The 23,087-nt window shown below is 38.5% G+C and overlaps 1 protein-coding gene and 1 long non-coding RNA gene across 5 annotated transcripts in view; one reads left to right on the top strand and one right to left on the bottom strand.

Annotated features, from left to right (window-relative positions):
• The first annotated feature begins 343 nt into the window (after positions 1-343).
• On the top strand, positions 344-21,715 carry LY96 (lymphocyte antigen 96). 3 transcript variants are annotated; one of them, XM_072804189.1, is made up of 5 exons: positions 359-592; positions 8,134-8,223; positions 11,714-11,770; positions 20,303-20,355; positions 21,589-21,715. In XM_072804189.1, exons 1-5 carry the CDS (start codon positions 481-483, stop codon positions 21,685-21,687), a joined length of 411 nt encoding a protein of 136 aa, XP_072660290.1. In that variant the 5' UTR covers positions 359-480; the 3' UTR covers positions 21,688-21,715. The 3 variants fall into 3 exon arrangements, with proteins under 3 accessions (XP_072660291.1, XP_072660290.1, XP_072660288.1); XM_072804187.1 differs by having other exon boundaries at positions 367-592; positions 11,642-11,770; XM_072804190.1 differs by lacking the exon at positions 8,134-8,223 and having other exon boundaries at positions 344-592; positions 11,642-11,770.
• The window catches only part of LOC140620252 (uncharacterized), a 66,269-nt gene continuing 45,618 nt past the window's right edge, over positions 2,437-23,087 (bottom strand). Inside the window, exons 6-8 of one of the 2 annotated variants that reach the window (XR_012020037.1) lie at positions 13,160-13,237; positions 11,989-12,067; positions 2,437-2,724 (exon numbers count right to left, since the gene is read on the bottom strand). This is a non-coding gene — a long non-coding RNA (uncharacterized lncRNA). The remainder of the gene's footprint in view (positions 2,725-11,988; positions 12,068-13,159; positions 13,238-23,087) is intronic. The other variant, XR_012020038.1, reaches the window with a different exon arrangement.

Here is a 23,087-nt window from a genome sequence, read left to right as displayed (position 1 = left end):
ATGTCTGTGGTCTCATCTCATCTGGCTCTGCCCTGTGGCTGCACCTTTTGCAGAGCAGAAATAGTTTGCATCAGACCATTCAGTTCAGACCTATAGGTCCAGCTCCCTGGGCCATGAGACGTTACTACATAAAGAAACCTGTGGGAGAGAATAACAATGCAGATACAGAAGGGCTGGCAGTCTGTTGGGATTCTAAAGGAGACCTACAGACTGGTTTTGTTACTATTGACCAGGAAGTACCTTGTCTTGCTTTTAAAGTTCTGTGCTCTCATTTGCATTAAGTGTTCTAGAAGAGTATATTCTAAATCATTTTCCTCTCCACTGGCCGGAAGTGCTCAAATACTAAATATACACGAAAGAGGAAACTCAGGAGAGAAACTCAGAAATCATGTGACCAATGACTAAGTTAAATTTTTCTGCTTACTGAAAGGGACGAGTCAGAGTCTCCCTGTATTTTTAAAGTTTTGAGGATACCAAATCATGTTTCCGTTTATGCTTTTTTCTACTCTGTTTTCTTCCATATTCACTGAACCTGGGGAGCAATATTGGATCTGCAACTCCTCTGATGCCAGTGTTTGGTATACCTATTGTGGTAAGTAAAACAGCAACAAGTGGTACAGGGGTTAAGTTTTCATAAGAACTCCCTGCTGCTGTCTCAGGGACACAGGAAACGACGGTGTATTCCAGCTGCTGTTTGCAGCAAAGGTGATGGCTGCCCTGTGTGGATTTTCTCAATCCTTCACAGACCTTACCAGTCTCTAAACTGTGTTGTACTTAACCTCCGGCTGCTTCTGTTGTTCCCTGTAGTCAACTCTCTCCACCTTGAGCCCAGTTTCAAATTCTTCCCAGTTTTGGCAGAACTCTTTGCTTCTGAGCTTTTTGCCTCAGCCTTGAGAAGGTAGCCTTTTGGAATTGATTATTGCTCTGGTATGTGATATTTTTTCTTCTTCAGTACAGCAGTAGGAACATTAACAGGTGCTTTATAAGTACTTGTTCGAGGCTGTGACTTTTTTTTTTTTTTAATTTTTATTTATTTATGATAGTCACACACAGAGAGAGAGAGGCAGAGACACAGGGAGAGGGAGAAGCAGGCTCCATGCACCGGGAGCCCGATGTGGGATTCGATCCCGGGTCTCCAGGATCGCGCCCTGGGCCAAAGGCAGGCGCTAAACCGCTGCGCCACCCAGGGATCCCGAGGCTGTGACTTTTGAGGAGTCTTGGAGTCACCTCCTAATTTGGATGTTAGCCTAGTTCTGTCAGTTACCAGCTGTGTGACCTCGAGTAAAAAATACTTAGTCTCTCTGTGTCCCAGCTTTTTTGACTGTAAAATGAAAGTGATTTTATAAGTTTTATTTATTTATTTATTTATTTATTTATTTGCTTATTTAAAGAGAGATTGTGGGGGGTGGGGCAGAGGGAGAGAAGAGAGGGGATCTCATGCAGGCTCCATGCCCAGTGTGGAGCCAAGGTGGGCCTTGATCTCATGACCCTGAGGTCATGACCTGAGCTGAAATCAAGAGTTGGATGCTTAACTGACTGAGCACCCAGGTGCCACCAAAAGTGATTTTTAAAATACAATTATTATTATTTTAAAAGATTTTATTTATTTATTCATGAGACACACAGAGAGAGAGGGAGAGAGAGAGAGAGAGAGGCAGAGACACAGGCAGAGGGAGAAGCAGGCTCCATGCAGGGAGCCCGACGTGGGATTCGATCCCAGGTCTTCAGGATCACACCCTGGGCTGAAGGTGGTGCTAAACCCCTGAGCCACCTGGGCTGCCCACCAAAAGTGATTTTAAAGCTGTTTTACGAGGATTGTTGAGTTTTCAGCACATAGCCACATACAAACAAGTATTGATTACTTAAAAAATCAGCCATACCCTAATGTTAACTAGCTGCATCATGGTTTTTTGTTTTTCCTCCCTATTTCTCTACAAATATCTGCCAGTCTGAAAGCACAGCATCAGGGCTAGACTGCAGTTTTGGTTTGGTATTTTCCACTGGTTTGCTCATCATGGGTTGACTGGTCTTTTCTACGCATTAGCCATATCAGGAAGGTTTGATGCTTCTGCAAATGCTGGTTCTTTGAAATTCTGTTGGGAAAAAGGATTGGTGGTCTAATCATTTGAGGGAGACTTACAAATGTACTTTGAGTTCTGAAAAATTCTGAACCCTATTTAATCCAGATTTTCAATTTTATTTTATTTTATTTTTTGAGCATGTGTTGATTGTCTTGAGAAACACAGTCTGGCAAATACTAATACAAAGCTACTTACAGAGAATTAGAGTAATTGCCAGGTGTGAGGACAAGATTTAACTGTGTGACCAATCTTTTATTGTGGCTTTTTTTCCTATGTGTGGATTGCACTAAATTCCCTTGCAACTTATCTCTGAAATTTTTCTTTTTCTTTTTTTTTTTTAAGACTTTATTTATTTATTCATGAGAGACACACAGAGAAAGAGAGGCAGAGACACAGGCAGAGGGAGAAGCAGGCTCCATGCTGGGAGCCCAATGTGGGACTCGATCCCCAGACTCTGGGATCATGCCCTGAGTCAAAGGCAGATGCTCAGCTGCTTGAGCCACCCAGGTGTCCCTATCTCTGAAATTTTTCCATCCTACAAAGTCAGTTTACCTCTCCGCCTCTGGAAAGCCCCCCTAGTCCACTCTACTGCCAAGTTTCTCCTCTCCTTTGGCTTCTGGGTATCACACGTTGATTATGTCACCTTTAAAAAAAAAAAAAAAGATTTTACTTTTAAGTAATTTCTACATCCAACATGGGGCTTGAACTTACAACCTCAAGGTCAAGAGTCACATGCTGGGGCACTAGGGTGGCTCAGTCAGTAGAGCATCTGACTCTTGATTTCGGCTCAGGTCATGTTATCATGGATCATGGGATCAAACCCCACATCTGGGTTCTGCATTCAGTGGGGAGTCTGCTTGAAGATTCTCTCCCTCTGCCCTTTCCACGAGTGCATCTTTGGACTACCTTCATTTATTTTTGTCCATGCCCATCTTCTACCTCAGGCAACCACCAATCTCTTCTCTATATCTATAAATTCAGTGTTTTATTTTGTAGATTCTGCATGTTACAGAGATTATACAGTATTTGTCTTTCTCTGCTCCTCATAGGCCATCCATGTTGTAAATTGGGCTTTTTTTCCTTGGTCATAAACTATTTAGTGATGAACATCTTTTGGTCAAATATTTGTGAACATCCGTGATTAAGTGAAATGACTGTTAATATAATTCATTCTATAAGAATTTTGTTGCAGGTAAACTCAATTAATTGAATGAGAGGTGTTAACATTAATTTTTTAAAGGTTATTAATTAATTACTTTATTTATTTATTTATAGAGTATGAGCAGGGGATAGGGGCAGAGGGAGAGGGAGAGACAATCTCAAGCAGATTCCACACTGACCCGGAAGCACATGGTGGGGCTAAATCCCATGGCCCTGAGATCACGACCTGAACCAAAACTGTTAGAATCTGATACTAACAGACTGAGTCAACCAGGTGCCCCTAACATTAATTTTAAGAGTTGCATTCAGGGGTAAATCCGCAAACCCTACTATCGTCTCTCTCCCCTACTTCTCAGTGCTTTTTATGAACTTCTCTTCTATACCTTTCTTGAAACTCTTTCTTCAGGAAGACTATTCATTAGCTTATTCATTCATTTATTTACCCATTTAACATTTACCATATCCCTAAGTACTTGATGTATATTTTCTATTTTGAACCAATGGAATATGCATAAAGTGAAGAGAGTGGAGAGCCATGTTGACAGGAAAAGGTTAAAACATTCCAAAATAGAACAAGTAATTTTTATGAAAAAATTTTTATGAATTTTTTTTGTTTTTTTTCCTCCACACAGTTTAAAGTAATTCAGTATCTTCAGCTTCCACTTTAACAATATTAGGGAATTAAAACAATATTTATGTTATGGGAAAGTTTCTTTTCTGTATTTGTACAGTATTTTAAAATCCATTTTATGGTAGTAGGAACACTCTACACGAGATCTCACCTCTTCAGTATTTAAGTATACAACACAATATTATTGACTATAGACACACTGTCATACAGCAGAGGTCTAGAACTTATTCATCTTGCTTGACTGAATCTTTATGCCTGTTGGTTAGTAATTCCCCATCTCCTCCTACCCCCAGGCCCTAGCAACCACTATTCTACTCTTTGATTCTATGAATTTGACTATTTTAGATACTTCTGTAAGTGGAATCTTGCAGTATTTGTCCTTATGACCAGCTTATTTCCCTTAGCAAAATGTTCATAGGATTCATACATGTTATAGCATATTGCAAAATTTCCTTTTTTAAAAAAATATTTTATTCATCTATTCATGAGAAACATACAGAGACAGGCAGAGACATAGAGGGAGAGGAAGGCTCCCTCCAGGGAGCTTGATGCAAGACTCGATCCCAGGACCTCGGGATCACGACCTGTGCCAGAGGCAGATGTTCAACCACTGAGTCACTCAGGTGTCCCCCAAATTTCCTTTTTTTCTTAAGGCTGAATAGTATTCCACTGTAAGTATAGACCACATTTTCTTTATCTATTCATCTATCTATAGACATTTAGGTTGCTTTCATATCTTGGGTATTGTGAATAGTGCTGCAGTGAACACAGAATATAGTTATCTCTTTGAGATCCTGATTGAAGTTCTTCTGGATAAATACCCAGAAATGGGATTGCTGGATCGTGTGGTAGTTCTATTTTTAATTTTGCATTCATTTTACACCATTTTACATTCCCTCCAATGGTGTATAAGTGTTCCAATTTCCCTATATCCTTGCCAGCACTTGCCTTTTGCTTTTTTGTTAATAGCTATCCTGACAGGTGTCAGGTGATATCTCATTGTGATTTTGGTTTGCATTACTCTGATACTTAGTGATGTTGAACATTTTTTCATATACCCATTGGCCATTTGATTGTCTTCTTTGGAAAAAATGTCTTCAGCCCATTTTTAAATCAGGTTATTGTTTTTTTTAAAAATAGTTGAATTGTTAGAATTCCTTATACATTTTGGAGATTAACCCCTTATTGTCTATCAGTTTGCAAATATATCCTCCCATTCCATATGTTGCCTTTTCACTCTGTTGATTGTTTGCTGTGCAGAAGCTTTAGAGTTTGATGTAGTTCCACTTATCTCTGTTTTTTCTGCCTGTGTTTTGGTGTCATATTTAGAAATCATGGTCAAGATTGATGTCTTGAAACTTTTCCTCTGTCTTCTTCTAGGGCTTTTACAGTTTTGAATCTTATATTTAAGTCTTTAATCCATTTCGTGCTGATTTTTGTATATGGCATATGATAAGGGTCCAATTGGATTCTTTTGCATGTAGAAATCTAGTTTTCCCAACACCATTTGTTCAAAGGACCATCCTTTCCCTATTATGCATTTTTGGCATCCTGTTAAAGATAATTTGACAATATATGCATGAATTTATTTCTGGATACTCTGTTCAGGTCCACTGGTCTCTATGTCTGTCTTTATGTCAGCATCACATTATTTTTTATTACTGTAGTTTTGTAATATAGTTTGAAATTAGGAAGTGTGATGCCTTCAGATTTGTTCCTCTTTCTCAAGTTTAATTTGGCTATTTTGTAGTTCCATATGAATTTTAGAGTGGTCTTTTCTATTTCTGTAAAAAAAAATGCTGCTGAGGGGTGTCTGGGTGGCTCAGTTGGTTGAGCCTCTGACTCTTGACTTCAGCTTAGGTTGTGATATTGGGGTTGTGAGATTGAGCCCTGCTTTGGGCTCCACATTCAGTGTAGAGTCTGCTGGAGATTCTCTCTCCCTCTCCCTCTGCACCCCCACCCCCCACCTGCATGCTCTCTCTCTCTAAAATAAATAAATACATATTTTAAAAAATGCCACTGAGGTTTTGGTAGGGAACACATTGAATCTGTAGATTGCTTTGGGTAATATGGACATTTTAAGAATTTTAATTCTTTTAGGGCATCTGGCTGGCTCAGTCGGTATAGCATATGATTCAGTCTCGGGGTTGTCGGGCAGCCCGGGTGGCTCAGCGGTTTAGCACCGCCTTCAGCCCAGGGCATGATCCTGGAGACTTGGGATCGAGTCCCACATCGGGCTCCCTACATGGAGCCTGCTTCTCCCTCTGCCTGTGTCTCTGCCTCTCTCTGTGTCTCTCATGAATAAAAAAAAAAAAAAAAAAAAAAAAAATCTCGGGGTTGTCAATTCAAACCACACACTGGGTGTAGAGAATACTTAAAAGTAAAATCTTAAAAAAAAGAAAGAATACTATCTTCCAGTGAATGAACACAAGATGTCTTTCCATTGTGTCTTGTTGAATCTCTTTCATCAGGTTTTGTTGCTTTCAGTATATAAATCTTTCCCCTCTTTTATCAAGTTTAATCCTAGGTATTTATACTTTCAGGTATTTATTCTTTTAGATTGTTTTCTTAATTTCCTTTCAGGTAGTTCATTGTTAGTATATAGAGATTTTGTATGTTGACTTGGATCCTGCAATTTTCCTGAATTTGTTGATTAGTTATAATAGTTTTTTAATGAAGTCTTTAGGATTTTCTGTGTATGAAATTGTGTCTTGGGGAGCCTGGCTAGCTTTATCAGTGGAGCATATGACTCTTGACCTTGGGATTGTGGGTGTAAGCCCCACATTGGGTGTAGAGATTACTTAAAGATAAGATTTTTTTTTTTAAGATTTTATTTGTTTATTAGAGAGAGCGAGAGAGAGAGAGAACACAGGTAGTGAGGAGTGGTAAGGGAGAAGTAGACCTCCCACTGAGCAGGGAGCCAGTTGCAAGGCTTGATTCTAGGACCCAGGGGACATGGCTTGAGCCAAAGGCAGATGCTTAACTGACTGAGCCACCCAGGTGCTTCAGAAATAAAATCTTTTAAAAAAAGAAATCATGTCTGCATACAAGGAAAATTTTACTTCTTTCTTTTCAATCTGGATGCTTTTTACTTATTTTTCTTGCCTAAGTGATCTGACCAGGTCCTCTGGTGCTATGTAAGAAGGGGCTATCCTTGCTTTCTTGCTTTCTTTCTAATCTTAGAGGAAAACTCAGTTTTTTGTCATTGAGTGTAATGTTAGCTATGGGATTTTCATAAATGGTATTTATTATGTTAAGGCCATTTCCCTAGTTTGTTGAGAGTTTTTATCACAAAAGAGTGTTAAATTTTGTCAAAAGCATTTTCTGCATCTGTTGAAATAATCATGTGATTTTTATACTTCATTCTATTAATGTGGTATATTGCATTAATTAATTTTCTTATGTTGAAAACTTGCATCTAAGGGATTAAATCCCATTTGGTCATGGTGTATGAACCTTTTAATTTGTTGTTGAATTTAGTTTGCTAGTAGTTTGTTGAGATTTTTTATATCTATATTCACTAGAGTTATTGGCCCATAGTTTTCTTTTTCTGCAGTGTCTTTGTCTGGTTTTAGTATCAGGGTAATGCTGGGCTCATAAAATAAGTTTGGAAATGGCTGAGAGCTTTCAATTTTTTGAGAGCTTGTGGATTGGTATTCATTTTTATTTAAATGTTTGGTGGTAGAATTTACCCATGAAGCCATCTGGTCCCAGGCTTTTCTTTTTTGGGAAATTTTTGATTACTTATTCAATCTCTTTATTAGTTATAGGTCTGTTCTGACTTTCTAATTTGTTATTCCTTTGGGTATTTTCCTTAGAAAACTTGGGGCTCTGAATATATGAATCAACCTCTTGCTTCCTGAGTGAAGCTAGGGACTATAGGGGATCTTTTCCTGATTGTGCTGTTCCAGATGCAGGGGTTCTGGTAAAAGGATGTCCTCTACTGATCTTGGTGAGTCTGATTTAACATTCTCCTGGAATACAGGAAATTTCAATTAATTTCTGATTTTTTGCAAAAGGAATTTGTCCATGGGTTGTTGCTAAATTGCTATGTTTGTGAGGAGAAGGAGGGTCTTGGACTTCTTACTCTGCCATTTTGCTGATGTCACTCCTCTAGGGAGTGAGATGTTTTTAACCACCCTCGATTTTTCTCATTACACAATTTTAATGGCATCTTTTGGAGAATGATGGTCAGAATACTCTGCTTACTAGGAATGATTTATAATATTTTATTGACATTATATTTATTCTTCCATTTAGATTACATGAAAGCCCCTATTTCAATAGATCTTAATCCCTGTATAGCAATGAAGGGAAGCAAGGGATATTTGCATCTTTACTACATTCCAAGTAAGTTCAATGTTTTGTTTTTGTAATTCAATGAAGAATGTTCAAGAAGTATTAATGATAAATTATTGTGTTCCAAATGTGCATGTATTAGTTTTCTATTTCTATGTGATAAATTACCACATTTTAGCGGCTTAAAACAGAACACATCTATTATCTTGCAGTCTTTGGGTGTCAGTAGTCTAGGCATGGCTACGTTTTGTCTGCTTCAGGATCTCCCACAAGGTTTCAATTAAGGTGTCAGCCAGGACTGGAGCCTTTTCTGAATGTTCAAGTAGGGAAGAAGCTAACAACCACTTCTAAGCTCATGTGGTTGTTGACAGTATTCAATTCCTGTCTGGCTGTTGGACAGCATTCTGTGCCTTGCCATATGGGCCTTTTCAACATGGCTTTTTGCTTCATCAAAGCCAGCAGGAAGGACAGTCAGCTAACAAGATAGAAGTCAAAATCTTCTTATGTAGCCTAATCATGGAAGTGTCACTCTATCACCTTTGCTGTATGCTATTTGTTAGAAGCAAGCCACGAGGCTAACTCACACTCATGGGGAAGGGGATTACATATGGCATGAGGGTAAAATGTAAATAACTCGAGACTCCTAATAATCTAATAGGTATATCCTTTGTCAACCATTAACTATTCAGCTCATTAATAAGTAAAGCCGGGTTTCCACTAATCAAAGATCTGTAATAAGCAAGCCACAACTTTTTTATTTTTTAATAATGATGATCTTTCTAAGAAAAACTATGATGATGATGGGATGAAAGAAGGCAATGATTTTTTGTTTTATTTTGTGGTGTGTCTTGTTTTTCCTCTCTATGATTTTATGTGTCATCATCAGCTTAGTAAAAATGAAACTGAGTGCTGGTTACAGCATTAGGATGGATGAGTATCTGTGGAAACATACAAAATGCTCTTCCTCTTTTCCTCGTCAGCTCTGTTGCCTCTAAGTCCTAGGATCCTAGGAAACTTCAGTTCTAACCATCATCATTATCATTATTGTCTTAATCATCACTAATATAATTTATATCCTAACTTATATTTATTTAATAAATTTCATTGCTGGTAATTTGTTCAAATTTTCTATTTCTCTGATTCAGTTTTGGAAGTTTACATGTTTCTAAAAATGTATCCATCCCTCTAGGTTGTCCAATTTGTTGGCATGTAATTTTTCATGATGTTCTCTTATAATCATTTGGATTTCTGTGGTATCGGTTGTTATTTCTCCTCTTTCATTTCTGAGTTTATTTATTTGAGTCCCTTCTCTCTCTCTCTCTCTCTCTCTCTCTCTAATGAGTCTAAGAGTCTGACTAAAGGTTTATCAATTTTGTCAAACTTTTCAAAGAATCAGCTCCTGGTTTCATTGATTATTTAGTCATATTTTCCCTGAGCTTCCCTAGAATGTATTGGAATGTCTGTATAAAATGTGGGGCCATATTCATAGAAATCAACCTTATTTTTATGGGCCTATAGCTACTTAAATTCAATAAGAGCTAAAACAACTTGAAGCAAAAATAAGTTGGGGATGGAAATTATTTATTTTGAGACTATAGCTTTGCTAGCAAATTATTTGTGTACTATTAACTGATTAATAAAAAAATAAATAAAGCTGGACTTTAACCCTCCTTCAAAGTTATATCTGAAAGTTCTTGGAGTTGTCTTAGCTGAGCTCAGAAACAGTCTTTTTTGTCACCGTGTAAAGCTACTGTGTTTCTTATTTCTCACTATGACACCTACATTGGTATCCCTGGCCTACTGAGCCATACACGTGGTATCTCACTTTGTCTATTGTTCGTGTGCCTAAAATGACCACAGTGATGCCCAGGAGCAAGGAGCTTCTCAAGATGTATACTGTTGAGATGTCAAAGCAGCATATCCTTTCTTGAATCATGCTGTGTTCCGTGCAGAAATGAAAGAAGTTTTATTGTCTTGAATCGTCATTGGTACCACAACAGTACCACCATCTACTCATGTCTCAAGGAATTCCCTGTGAGAACAGCCCATCAACTTCTACACATATTCCTGCTTTTGGAGTGGTGCAGGCCGTTCATGGAGTGAACCATGGAACTATTATTTAAAACAGATCCTATGATGTTCTTTTCTACACTTTGCCATGAAAGTAGAGATATAGAGACAAATTAGGTAGTTTGGTGATATTTTAGGCTCAGAGTAATGAGGGCCTGCATTAAGAGAGTGATGATGAGGATAAAAAGAAGACTAGTAAGATTTACTAGGACCGGGAATTCTAATGCCTATATAGTGATGAAGACAAAGAAGTCAATTTTGGATCTGTTCAGTGAGACAATGAGCAACATTTGAGTAGAGATACTGAACGCATATGTGGGACAGGTGCTCAGGAGAAAGGTTGAGACTAAAGATGATGAGTTGGGAATTAACACCCTATGTGGTACTTAAAGCCAGGGTGTATGTGCAACGTGAAAATTGAGAACCCAGGACGCAACTCTAAGAAAGAGAAGCCAATGAGGAGAAGGAATCAGAGAGGTTGGAGGATAACTAGAAGAGAATGGTAGCACCAAAGCCAAAGGAAGGAGTTTTGAGGAAGTAACTGGCATTTCTGTTAAGCATACCAAGTTCAGGTTAAAGATGGAAAAGTTTTCTTTTGATTTTGGCTCTAATGAGTCATGGGGACTTTATTAGGAAAATATTTTCAGAGAGGTAGTGGTTATAATAATTTTTTAAAAAGTAATCTTTATACCCAATATGGGACTCAAGGTCATGACCCTGAAATTGAGAGTTCCATGCTCTATCTACTGAGCCAGCCATGAGCCCCACAATAATTGTTTTTATCATAAAAAAAGATTGTACGTATTTTCCAGTTGGGCCAACTGAATAAATTAGAAGAGTTGAGCAAAATGCAGTGTTTAATGGAATTTTCCATGTTAAACGGTATTAGGGAGACCATGAGGAAATCATAAGATAACTTGTGTAATTTTTAATAAAAAGGTTGTTTTATTCTTCAAGAATTCTTTCATCAAAACTCCTAAAAAAGTGGGCATGAGTTGATTATTCTTATTTCTTTTCCTTCCCCTTTCTTTTTTCTTGAACCTCCTAGCACAACTGTAACTAGAACTGGAAATTTTACATCTCCGTTTGATAGTTTTCTCAGAAACATAGGCTCCTCTTTTCAGGCATAGCATACATAATTCTTCCTGTAGAATATTCTGTTTGGTTACAGTCTACTAATTATTCTCTTAGAACTTCAGTTTTCTCATGTGTTACACAGGAATAGCAAGAAGTTTTTGTGATGATTTAATGAAGTGATGTAGCAATGCCCACATGGTAAGTTGTTGTGATGATTAAATGAAACAAAGTGTCAGGCAAGTGTAAGTGTAAGGTACACATTAATTACTATTTATAAAAGAATCTATTATTTGAAGGACTAATGGTATTTTTTCTTTTTAAGGAAGAGATATTAAAAAACTATATTTCAATCTCTATATATCTTTTAACTCCATGAATTTACCAATGCGCAAAGAAGTTATTTGCCGAGGATCTGATGATGTTTATTCTTTTTGCAGAGCTCTGAAGGGAGGTAAGCATTTAATTCGTATTATTTTCATAATAGAACATAATAGTTTATGAGAATGTTCTGAATATTAAATGCACTGAAAATGTGCCATTCCTTTTCTGATAATTTTTTCATCCAAAGTTTTTACTTTAAACAGCTTAAGTATTTTACAATTATGTTACTGAATTATTATGAAGATGGTACTTATTTAAGTGTGTTTGAAGGTATATTAAAATTTTTACCTTGTTTAGTTTAATGTTGTACATTTGCCCTTGGTTATGGATCCCTTTTTCTAAACATTACGTTTGTTATAGAATCTCACTGAACCGCAGTCAAGGGAACAGGATTGGTGGAATCAGTAGGGAAAGAAAAAAAGGAATTAAAAAAAAAAGTTATTAAAAACAAACCTCACTAGATTTTTCTACCATGTTTTCTTCAATATCTTTCTCCACTTCTTTCCATCCTGTTGTTATTCACAGAATCACAAAATTTCAGAGCTTAGAACCTTAAAGGTCACTTACTGCAAACTCATGAATTTTTCCTTAATAATTTTTAACTAGTATTTTAAATAGCTTAAATGTTTATAAATATTATACTATCACATTTTACCAAAAATTGGGAAGTATAAACAAGAATGTCACAGAATAATATTTCTAAAAACATTTTGGAGTATTTCCTTCTGATTTTTCAATGAATGTACATTGCTGCTGTACTTTTAAGTATACCACACTATAATACTTTTCCTTTATGTTTTTTTTTAAAGATTTTATTTTTAATTAATCTCTACAGCCAACATGGGGCTTGAATTTACAACCCCAAGATTACGAGTCACATGTTCTACCAACTGAGACTGCCTGGTGTCCCAGTAATTTTCTTTTTAAAAATTATTGTATTTAATTTTTTGACTAGATAATCCATGTGATTCAAAAACCAAAGTATAAACATTACATGTGAAACATCTCCCTTAGTGGGTATGCTGTGGTTTTTTTAACCATAATCCATGGGGCACCTGGGTGGCTCAGTGGTTGAGCATCTGCCTTTGGCTCAGGTCCTGATCTCAGGATCCTGGGATTGAGTGCCACATCAGGCTCCCCTCAGGGAGCCTCCTTCTCCCTCTGCCTATGTCTCTTTCTCTCTCTCTGTGTCTCTTATGAATAAATAAATAAAATCTTAAAAAAAAAACCATGATCCTGTTGGATATTAGTTTCCTTCTGATATTTTTTACTATTATAAATAATATCGCAATAAATATATTTCTGTATATAATCTTCCTTATATTTTATATTTGAATATGTTTGCAAGAAGTTATATATAACTCCTAGGGAAGTATCTGAGCATAATTGGGTTAACTACATTAGTGGTTTTGTCTACGTAGGCCAAATCACTTTTCTAAAGGAATGTATCAACATATACCTTACATCACCAGAAATGTGTATGTACAGTAGTTTAATCTCTGTCTTGTTAATCTCTGTCTGTCTTGGACATCATCATCTAAAAAAGAAGAAGTTTAAAAAAACCTATTAGGTTAAAAAAAACAATTGTTTTATTGACATTTAAAAATTACTATTGCAGTTGAATATTTTCCTTTACAATTAGTTACCATTATAACCTGTGCCATCTCTTGTTTAAAAAAAAAGATTTTAGGTAGGGGCTCCTAGGTGGCTCAGTCAGTTAAGCGTCTGACTCTTGATTTTGGCTCAGGTCATGATCTCAGGGTTGTGAGATCAAGCCCTGTCTTAGGCTCCCTGCCCAGGGGGGAGTCTGCTTGGGATTCTCTCTCTCCCTTTCTCTCTACTCTCCCTACCCCCAGCTCTCTTTCTCTCTCTCTTAAAAAAAAAAAAAAAAAAAAAAAGGATTCTAGGTAGGTTACATGCATACATCAAATTTAGCAACATAGCATCAGTTAGATACAGATGGGACAAAAAATGATAAAGATTGGGAATTAATGGAATGAGGGTACTATAAAAATTCATAACAGGCTTATACTGGCTTTGACATTTACATCAATTTGATTATACATTTTCTAGCGGTCATTAAGAAAATTGTTTCTAAGTACATCAATTTTTTATTGTGTTAGTGAAGCTTTGAGATGTATCCCCTAGCCAACCATCTCTCCACAGTCCTGACTTGTCTGCCACCCCCAAAACATATGCAAATAATGGAGCTGGCATTGCTTCTAAGTCTGGGCTCAGAGTTGGAAAGACCGGAGTCTCTGTCCCACCTTTTCCACCTACCAGCAATGTGGCCTTGGGTGTGTTATTTAACCTTTATCAGCCTCATTTTCCTCATCTGTAAAATGGGGACAGTGAAGCCTATTGGACTCATGATTTTAAGGATATAATTAGAGAATGCATAAAGAAAGGGTTAGTACTGTGCTCAGAATAAGAATTCAAGATGTCTGGTTCTTGAATAATAAATATTCATATGGGTAATAGGAGGCCTTTTATTACTGATTTTATAGTCCTGTCATTTTTACAAGTAAGGAGGCCGATGCCTGGAGTGATTCAAAAATGTATCCTTGGCCATTTGGAGCTAGTAACAGAGTAGCCTCATGACTCTTAAGGCTCACTCTTCCACTGTACAATGCTTTCTCTTTGAAAGAAAAAAAACTCTTAGAAGATTATTGTTTTTTTTTTTTTAAACAACTGTTCCACAATCCCTCCTAATCTCTGCGAGATTATGTTGACATTTTATATGAATTTTTAAAGTTTCACTTTCTTGAGATTTAAGATGTGTCAGACTCAGCCCAGTCTGTTGGCTCTCCCTCCCTCCCTCATTTCCTTTCACAAACATCTGTTGAACCTAATTTGAGCAAGTCATGATTTAGGCTCTGGTGATCCAAAGTTGAATGATAGGTTCTCTCTCCTCAGAAGGTCCCTCTGTACTGGGAAAGACAGTCCCGGGAACAAAAATTATAATGAAATGTCATAAACGTTGATAGATTTATATGCTCCTGGTTTTAACTATATAGTTATCAATTTGCTGTGGTAGAACTCAGATACGGTTTCAGAGAGTTATTTTATTAAAGTCTTGAATCTGAGAACATCAGAGAGGAGGAGGAAGGACATTCCTTGGAGAGGAGACAGCATATGCAAACGCATCTAGCCATGAAAGAATATGGTTTGTTTGGAGAGTAGTTTTGTAGTTGGAGCAGAATGTGCTGTGGGCAATTGCTGGAGATGAGCCTGGGAAAGGGGGCAGAAGCACACATGTAAGTCATGCACAAAATATTGGCCTGCATCTTGTCATCAGTGGGTAGAGATGACCCACTGAGATTTTCAGTGTTGCAGCTAACTAGTGTCCATATGGAAGGAGGCGGGGGTTGGCTGAGACAGGAAAATGGGATGGAAGGAGGAGCAGCCAGGAGGCTGTGTGAGAGACTAGGACAGCTGAACAAAGATGGTGGCCTTGGAGCAGAGGGGAGGAGAAGAAAGAGGGCATATTTGGAGGTAGAATCGGCAGGACAATCGCCGATTGATTTGATGTGGCAGCCAGAAATTAGGTAAATTCAAGGACTAGTAGAGGGCCAGTGACGGGGATTAATGGAAGTGGTATTATCTGAAATGATGTGTACAGAAGAAGGGGCAGATTTTTAAAGAGAAAGCAATGGGTTCTGGTTTGGGCATATTGAGCTCAAGGTAATTTTGGAACACTCAAATAAACATGTCCATCTGGTAGCTGAGTATATGGGCTCAGAGCTCAGGGCATTCTGATTTAAGAAGCACTGATGCTATCAAGAGACCCTTGAAAATTTGGGAATCAAATTAGTAAGTACCATACGTATCTACTTTTAAAATAATTTTCCTTTTTGTATTTGTTACAGAAGTCATATATTTTTAGGATATGGTATTTAGAAAAAAATAGGCAAGCAAAAATAAAAATTACCCACAATTTTACGACTTCTTATAAGCACACGCGCACACACACACACACAGACACACACACACACACTGTTTCTTTTAAAAACATGTTTGAGGGGAACCTGGGTGGCTCAGTCAGTTAAGTGTCTGCTTTTGGCTCAGGTCATGATCTTCAGGTCCTAGGACTGAACCCCACATTGGGCTCCCTGCTTAGTGAGAGGTCTGCTTCTCTTTATCCCTCTCCCCACCACCCCTGCTCATGCTCATGCTCTCTCTCTCAAATAAAGACAATTGTATTTTATTTTTTCAGTAAGCTACACTCTCAGTGTGGGACTTGAACTCATAACCCTGAGATTTAGAGTCATATGCTCTATAGACTGAGCTTCTCTCTCTCTCAAATAAACAGATAAAATAAAATCTTAAAAAAACACATTTGAAAATAAATAAATGGATACTTCAAAGGCATCTTAAATTTAATTATCTGTTAGCCCTGTTTCCAGAATCTTCCAGAAAGGTTGCTGTAACAAAGTACCACAAACTGGCTGGCTAAGAACAACAGATATTTAATGTCTGACAGTCTGGAAACCAGAAGTCCAAAATCAAAGTATTGGTGGGGTTGTGCTCCCTCTGATGGGGTGAAGGACAGATCTACTCCAGGCCCATCTCCCAAGATTCTGAAGGCCCAGGTGCTTCTTGCCTTGTAAATGGCCATCTTCTTCCTGTGTCCCTTCACAGTCTTCTCTCCATGCATTTCTGTCTGTGTGTCTAAATTTCCCCTCTTTATAAAGACAGGCGTATGAGATTAAGGCCCACCTTAATGACCTCATCTTGACCATCCTGCAAAGGTGCTGTTTCCAAATAATGCCATGCCCACAGGTACTGGGGGTTAGGACTTCAACATCTTTTTGAGGGACACAATTCAACCCATAACACCATCTAAGGCTTAGGTCCTGTATTTTGCATGATTGTCACGAAAAGCGTGCTGGACCACAAGTGAGCTGCATGGGAAGAATAGAGAGGAAGCCTAAGCAGGGGTTCTATCTTCCTTTCCTCTGGCTCTGCCTCAATTCTCCCCTGGCTTCTTGAACGTGGGGAGAAGCTTCAAGCTAACCTCCCCTAAGAGTAGAATGGGCTATATGAGCAACATATGAGCTTTCTAAGAGAGACAAAACAACGGAAAAAGACTACCCCCTTCAGAGAAGGTTAGTGCCCCTTCTTCCCACCTGACCTGGTGAACATTTGGACAGTCTCCCCAGATAGAAATCTCAGAGTTACCCTTGATTTCTTTCTCAAATCCTCAAGTCTTGTCCATCTCCTTTCCTTTCTCTCTCATACAAAGTTTTCAGGATTGGCTTCACAACCAGGGCCTCATATTCAGAGGGCTTCATATTTAGAGTTTAATATGTTGTGATAATAGTCTTGAGATTCTTAATAATTTTATCTTTGAGTGTGTGTTTTGTAAGTGTAGTCTGATAGGACAATGAGGCATGCATGCAACTCCCCCAGATGGGTTCTTGGCTCCCTGCTACCCACTGCTCTGCTGGCACCCTGGGCCCTGCTTGATAACCCCTTCCCAGTTACAACCAGTGATCCCTGCCACCTGGTGGGGGCCTTGGATGCAAGGAGAGTCAGGATCAGGTGAAGGGGACCTGCAGTGTCTGAAGTGGGATGTGGCCACTCCACCAGGGCTGGCACTGTTCAATGGGTGACTAGTTGGGGGCAAGGCTGCCTCCCCACCAATGGGTAGCTCATGCAGGTATTACATGGAGGTTGCAAAACCCCTGAGGGTCACTCGTGGGACAGCAAGCCAGTGGGAAGGAAAGAAGTCTGATTTGTCTTCTCTGCTCCCATGTGAATCATGAGGCAAATGGCAGCATAGGGGAGGGGGACCTTAGGCAGCTGTCAGGCCCACACTTGGCACAGGTGCCCCGTCATGAAGCAAAGATACCCTGGGTATCTTTGAGCTTCTATACTCCCCTTTCACTCAGTGCCAAGAGAATATTCCCTTGGATCATTCCATGCCTGGGGAGATCTTCTCTTCCTTTTTTCAAATTTCCTGAGTCAAGCTTATATGAATTTTCTCTCTGGTCAGCTTGACATACCTTCTGGGGATGAGCTACCAAATACAAATTGTGTAAATCTGTGATTCTACCTCAGAGTTGAAAGCTCTGATATTTGTGTTTTAAGCTGTCATTGTGCAATATAAAGATGAATGGTAATTTAAAATTGTGTTTGACTTCAAATGATATTACATAGCAAATATATCATGGCAAGTCTAGAGAAAGACTGTGGAAGAAAGGAAAAAGCTTTATATTTCCATACCTTGAATAGGATGTCTCTCCTGCTTTTTGAATAAGAGGCCCCCATTTCCATTTTACACTTGGCCTTGCAAATTATGTAGCTGAGCTGGAGACTCAGGGACCAGATACTAGGGAGCTGGAGATTCAGAAGTGATCAAAGCAAAGCCCCTGTCCTCATGGAACTTGTAAACTAGTAACCAAGCTCATAACTTAGTCATGACGGATCCCTGGGTGGCGCAGCAGTTTGGCGCCTGCCTTTGGCCCAGGGTGCGATCCTGGAGACCCGGGATCGAGTCCCACGTCTGGCTCCCAGTGCATGGAGCCTGCTCCTCCCTCTGCCTGTGTCTCTGTTTCTCTCTCTCTGTGTGACTATCATAAATAAATAAAAATTTATAAACAAAACAAAACAAAACAAAACTTAGTCATGAAATTACATAAAAATGAAATAAGATTCGGTTTATGAAAAGTACTCTCAAGGAAAGCAGCAGGCTGATGAGATAGACCAGATTTATCCACACAGGAAGGCACCTGAATTGGTGGGCATGGAGGCATTTACTTCTTCTCCTCACCTCTGTCACTACCCCCTGGCCTTTCACTGGTCTCCCTGAGTCTTAGTGCCCCCTTAAACCCATATCCACAACATGGTAACCCATGTTTCTAATCACAATCTGACCATTTCACATCCTTGGATGTTCTTTCATTGCCTCCATTCTCTCAAATGGAACCTGAGCCCATTTATGTTTACTTCTTCAGATTTACTTCTAAGCATTCCTAGTCTTTGTTGCTTTAATAATGCTGAGCCACTTGCAGGGTGTATGTGTTAGTCACACTGATTTTCACTTTCCTGCCTTTGCTCCTCTTTTTCATCCCTTTGGAATGTCCTTCTGTTCCTTCCTCCCCATCCTTTAAGACAATTCAACTCACTTCCTTCTTTTTTCTAGAATCTCTTCCCACGCCATCTTGTGAATAACAGTAATTATAATATCAGTGGTAATATTAATGACATCATTATTATTCACAAGATGCCCCGGGAAGAAGGTCTAGAAAGGAGAAGGAATAACATTTAATGTTCTATTAAATAACATTTTCATGTTAATAAAATATAAGGAGTGCTACATTCCAGGCATTGTTCTGAGCACCTACAAGTGTTAAGTCGTAGAGCCTCATGTTATCCCTGTGAAGTAGGTGTTATTATCCATTGCCATTTTACTAAAGCACAGAGTAGTTAAATGACTTGCCTAAAGCCACACTCCAAGTAAGTAGAGGAGCTAGCTGGGATTCAGATCCAGAACCATCACTCTCATAAAAAAATGCTACACTGCCTTTATTCTTGCTACATCTTTTTATACCATTGTATCTGTATCTTTGTATCTTTACACGCCTATGTCCCCAATAGACTTCAACTATTTGAGAGAAGGAACAGTGTGTACTAGCCTATTGTCTCCTCAGTCCCTGGTACATAGTTTTTTTCAATAAATACTTGTTGAACTATTAAATTTGAAATGGAGTGGCCTTGAATAAAAAATCATGGCATCATGAAAATATGATCACTTGTGCTAAGCTCAAGAACTAATATCTCAGTGTCTTAATACCCTGAATAAGGATATACTCTGAAGCAAATAGATGTTTTTTTTATGAAAATAGAAGTACATATATGTAGAAAAAGTCTATTCATTTGCCATTAAGGATTGTCTTTAGCTAGTTAGGAGAATTATAGTTTGCGTTTGACTATATTACTTCAAAAGAGATTTTTGGCCACTATTGCTTTTGTTAGAGATTCAAAACATTTCTACTTTTCTTTTTTCTTTTTTCTTTTTTTCATTTCTACTTTTCTATCCTCATCCTGTAAATTCACTCCTTTGGAGTTCCTGATTAGGTCAGTGGAATGTGGTGTGTCCTGCACTCCCGACTCTGTGTTCCACAGCATCTGTGGGGCCAGGCCCATGGCCTTGCATTTCAACAGTGACTACTCACGCTTCTCAGTGGTGGAATTGGAAGGAGATTTGGTATCCTGGCTGCTTCCCAACTCTCTCCTCCACCTTTAGGAAGACCTATTATTTCTTTGCTGAAGGAGCAGCAGTATTAAATATGTACATATATAATTTGGAATGAAACATATGAACACTAGCTTGTTCATTCATTCACTATTGAGACCAGTAGGCCTTAAAATTTTGCATCTCTTGAGGGATGAAATTTGGGCTGATACTGAGAGATGCGTGGGGTGGCAGAGGAAGCCATAGGAGAATCATAGGATGTAAAATTCATTACTTCTACAGTTTGCTTGGGATTATCTCTGCCAGTAGAAATGTAAAAGGTGCAGTCCATACTACATTTAAAAAAGAAAATCACCTAATGATGACCAATGTAACTTTTTGTATTTTGTATTTTGCTTGTAGAGACTGTGGATACAAGAATACCCTTCTCCTTTAGGGGAATACGATTTTCTAAGGTATTGTTTAAGAGTCATTTGTACTGTCTTAAGAATCTTTTGCAGTAACGAATATGTTAAAAATTTGAAACAAGCCATTCACAACTTCAGGAATAGTTATTGAACATTAAGGTGTTTAAACTTGTGTTTTTCACTTTTATTTAGTTTTTTTTTTTTTTTTTTACTTTTATTTAGTTTTGAAGGTATTTTGCTATTCTTTCCATAGAATATGGAAATATGGAAAAGTAACACGAAATCTTTTTCACTTTATGTTTTTCCTCTAAACCTAAATGGCTAAAAGTAATATGAATGCTCATTATTAATATGTTGAATGATCTTTGGGTAAAAGCACTGTCCGACCGCTGTGTATAACTCAGTAACTGCCTCCATGAATAGTAATGATGTAATTTTAGATATTTGTATTTAGTTATCTGGCAATGAAATTTTGTACATGTTTCGCTTTGGATGACTATTTTATTTTTATTTATTTATTTTCTAAGATTTTATTTATTCATTCATGAGAGACACACACACACACACACACAGAGAGAGAGAGAGAGAGAGAGAGCGGGCAGAGACACAGGCAGAGGGAGAAGCAGGCTCCATGCAGGGAGCCCGATGTGGGACTGGATCCCAGGTCTCCAGGATCACGCCCTGGGTGAAGGCAGCCACTAAACCACTGAGCCACCCAGGGATCCCCCTGGATGACTATTTTAAAATAAACTTCAACAATGCATATTCCTTACCTATTTTGTTCTAAAGGATATTGATTATTTGAAAATCTCACAGGCTAATTGCAAAAAACATCCTTTTATAATTGGGAAATAAATAGGTTTATGTTTACTGAATTCAAAGGCATTCAAAATTTCATCCTATTAGATTACAGAGATAATGATAACCAATTTAATTTAAAGGGCTTCTTCCTACTAAGACAAAATTCTTATAAAAATCTTACAAAATGGGGGCACCTGAGTGACTCAGTCAGCTAAGCCTTAGGGGTCTGCCTTCCGCTCAGATCATGATCTCAGAATTCTGGGATTGAGCTCTGAGATTTGAGAGATTCCAACTCCCAGAAGGCAGTCTGCTTCTCCCTCTCCCTCTGTCCCTCCCTCCCGCTCACATGTGTGCCCGCTCTCTCTCTCTCTCAAATAAGTAAGTAAATAAATAAATAAATACAATCTTTTTCAAAAAAAAGTCTTACAAAATAGAAGCATCTAACATTTTATTTACTTCTATTTCTTATTTCTCATTTAGGGACAATACAATTGTGTTGCAGAAGCCATCTCTGGAGATACTGAAGAAAAGCTCTTTTGTTTGAATTTTACCGTCATACACCACCCTGATTTCAATTAGAATAAATAGAGTATATTTTTATTTTTCAGAGGTTTATTGTTCACTTAATTTTTTTTTCAGAGTGTATTAGTGTGCTAGGGCTGCTAGTGTATTAGTGTGCTAGTGTACAAAGTCAAATAGCACAGACTGGGTAGCCTGAACAATTAGAAATTTGTTTTCTCACAGTTTTGGAGGCTAAAAATCAGAGATAGAAGTGTGGGTGGGTTTGGTTCCTTTTGACTCCCTTCAGCTTGTAGATGGCTGCCTTGTAGATGGATGTGTCTTCACATGGACTTCCCTCTATGTGTGTATCTTAGTCTCTTCTTATAAGGATACCATCACATTGGTTTAGGGAACCACTCTAATGACCTCATTTTACCTTAACTACCTTTTTAAAGGCAATAACTACAAATCCAGTTACATTCTGAGGCGCTGGGGGTTAGGGTTTAAGCATATGAATTCTGGAGGAGCAAAATTCAACCCATAACACACAGGTAATGAAATCTCTTGAACTGGTTGACTCCTCCCCATTTCCTGCCTCTCTACCCGGGGGCAAGTTACCAGCATTGCTCTCCTGGACAGTGCTTGCTTCGGCAGCACATATACTAAAATCTCCTGGACTACTCCCCCTGCTTCCTGTCTCATCTTTCTGCACCTGGTCAGGTGCCTCTGGTAAAGTATTCTCCACAAAGGCAGTTTCAAAAATACTTTCAAAATACAGGTCCAGTAATGTCACCACAATGCAAATGAAACAAAATGAAGTGAAGCCAAACAAGGTCCTGTCTCTTTTGATTTCTTTTAGAATAAAGTTGGAGTCTTTTTGAGAACCTGCCAGACCTTGGTCACTCTTTCCCCTTCCAGGCCCTTCTCCCTGCACCCTCCCTTTGCTTTTTGTGTTCCAGAATGTGCCATAGTCCTTCCCCTCTAGAATCTTTAGCCATAGTTTTCTCTGCCTCTACACTACTCCTCTACTCTGCCCTGCCCTTACCCCTTCACCTCTGTAATGGGTGTGGCTCTTTCTTGGCTCAGGTGCTACTTCCTCAGGGAATCATCAATGAGTAGTATGGAGTGCAACTTTTGCACTTTTGATGCTAAACAGTGGCACTCCTGAGTGAAATCACAGAGAAATCATGTAACAGAGAGCCTAGCTACCAGTCTCCTATGGTTTTCTCTCTCCTCCCAGTTCCTTTCGCTCCACCCACTTTTATCTGGTCTAGATAGGGCTAACTTTCTTCGTGATATGCTTTTGTAGACTTGTGGCCCTTCCTTCCAGTACTTAACACTCATTTGTTATTATTTCAAAAATCTATCACTAGATTAACCTCCATGAGCCCAGGTAGTGTAGTCAGCCTAGGTATGCTCATTACTCTTGACCCAGCATCTAGCATAGTGCCTGGGCTTGGGTTTTTTCTGAATCTATA

This window comes from Canis lupus, chromosome 28 (assembly GCF_048164855.1).
Source record: "Canis lupus baileyi chromosome 28, mCanLup2.hap1, whole genome shotgun sequence".
Lineage (NCBI taxonomy): Eukaryota > Metazoa > Chordata > Mammalia > Carnivora > Canidae > Canis > Canis lupus.
This window is presented reverse-complemented; position numbering and strand designations above follow the sequence as displayed.

Bases quoted from the DNA above. Each gene is read 5' to 3' on its own strand.
- LY96 (XM_072804187.1), top strand. From the start codon at position 481: ATGTTTCCGTTTATGCTTTTTTCTACTCTGTTTTCTTCCATATTCACT. The intron at 8,224-11,641 runs GTAAGTTCAATG...TTTCTTTTTAAG, and splicing joins GCATCTTTACTACATTCCAA to GAAGAGATATTAAAAAACTA. The intron at 11,771-20,302 runs GTAAGCATTTAA...TTTTGCTTGTAG, and splicing joins TTGCAGAGCTCTGAAGGGAG to AGACTGTGGATACAAGAATA.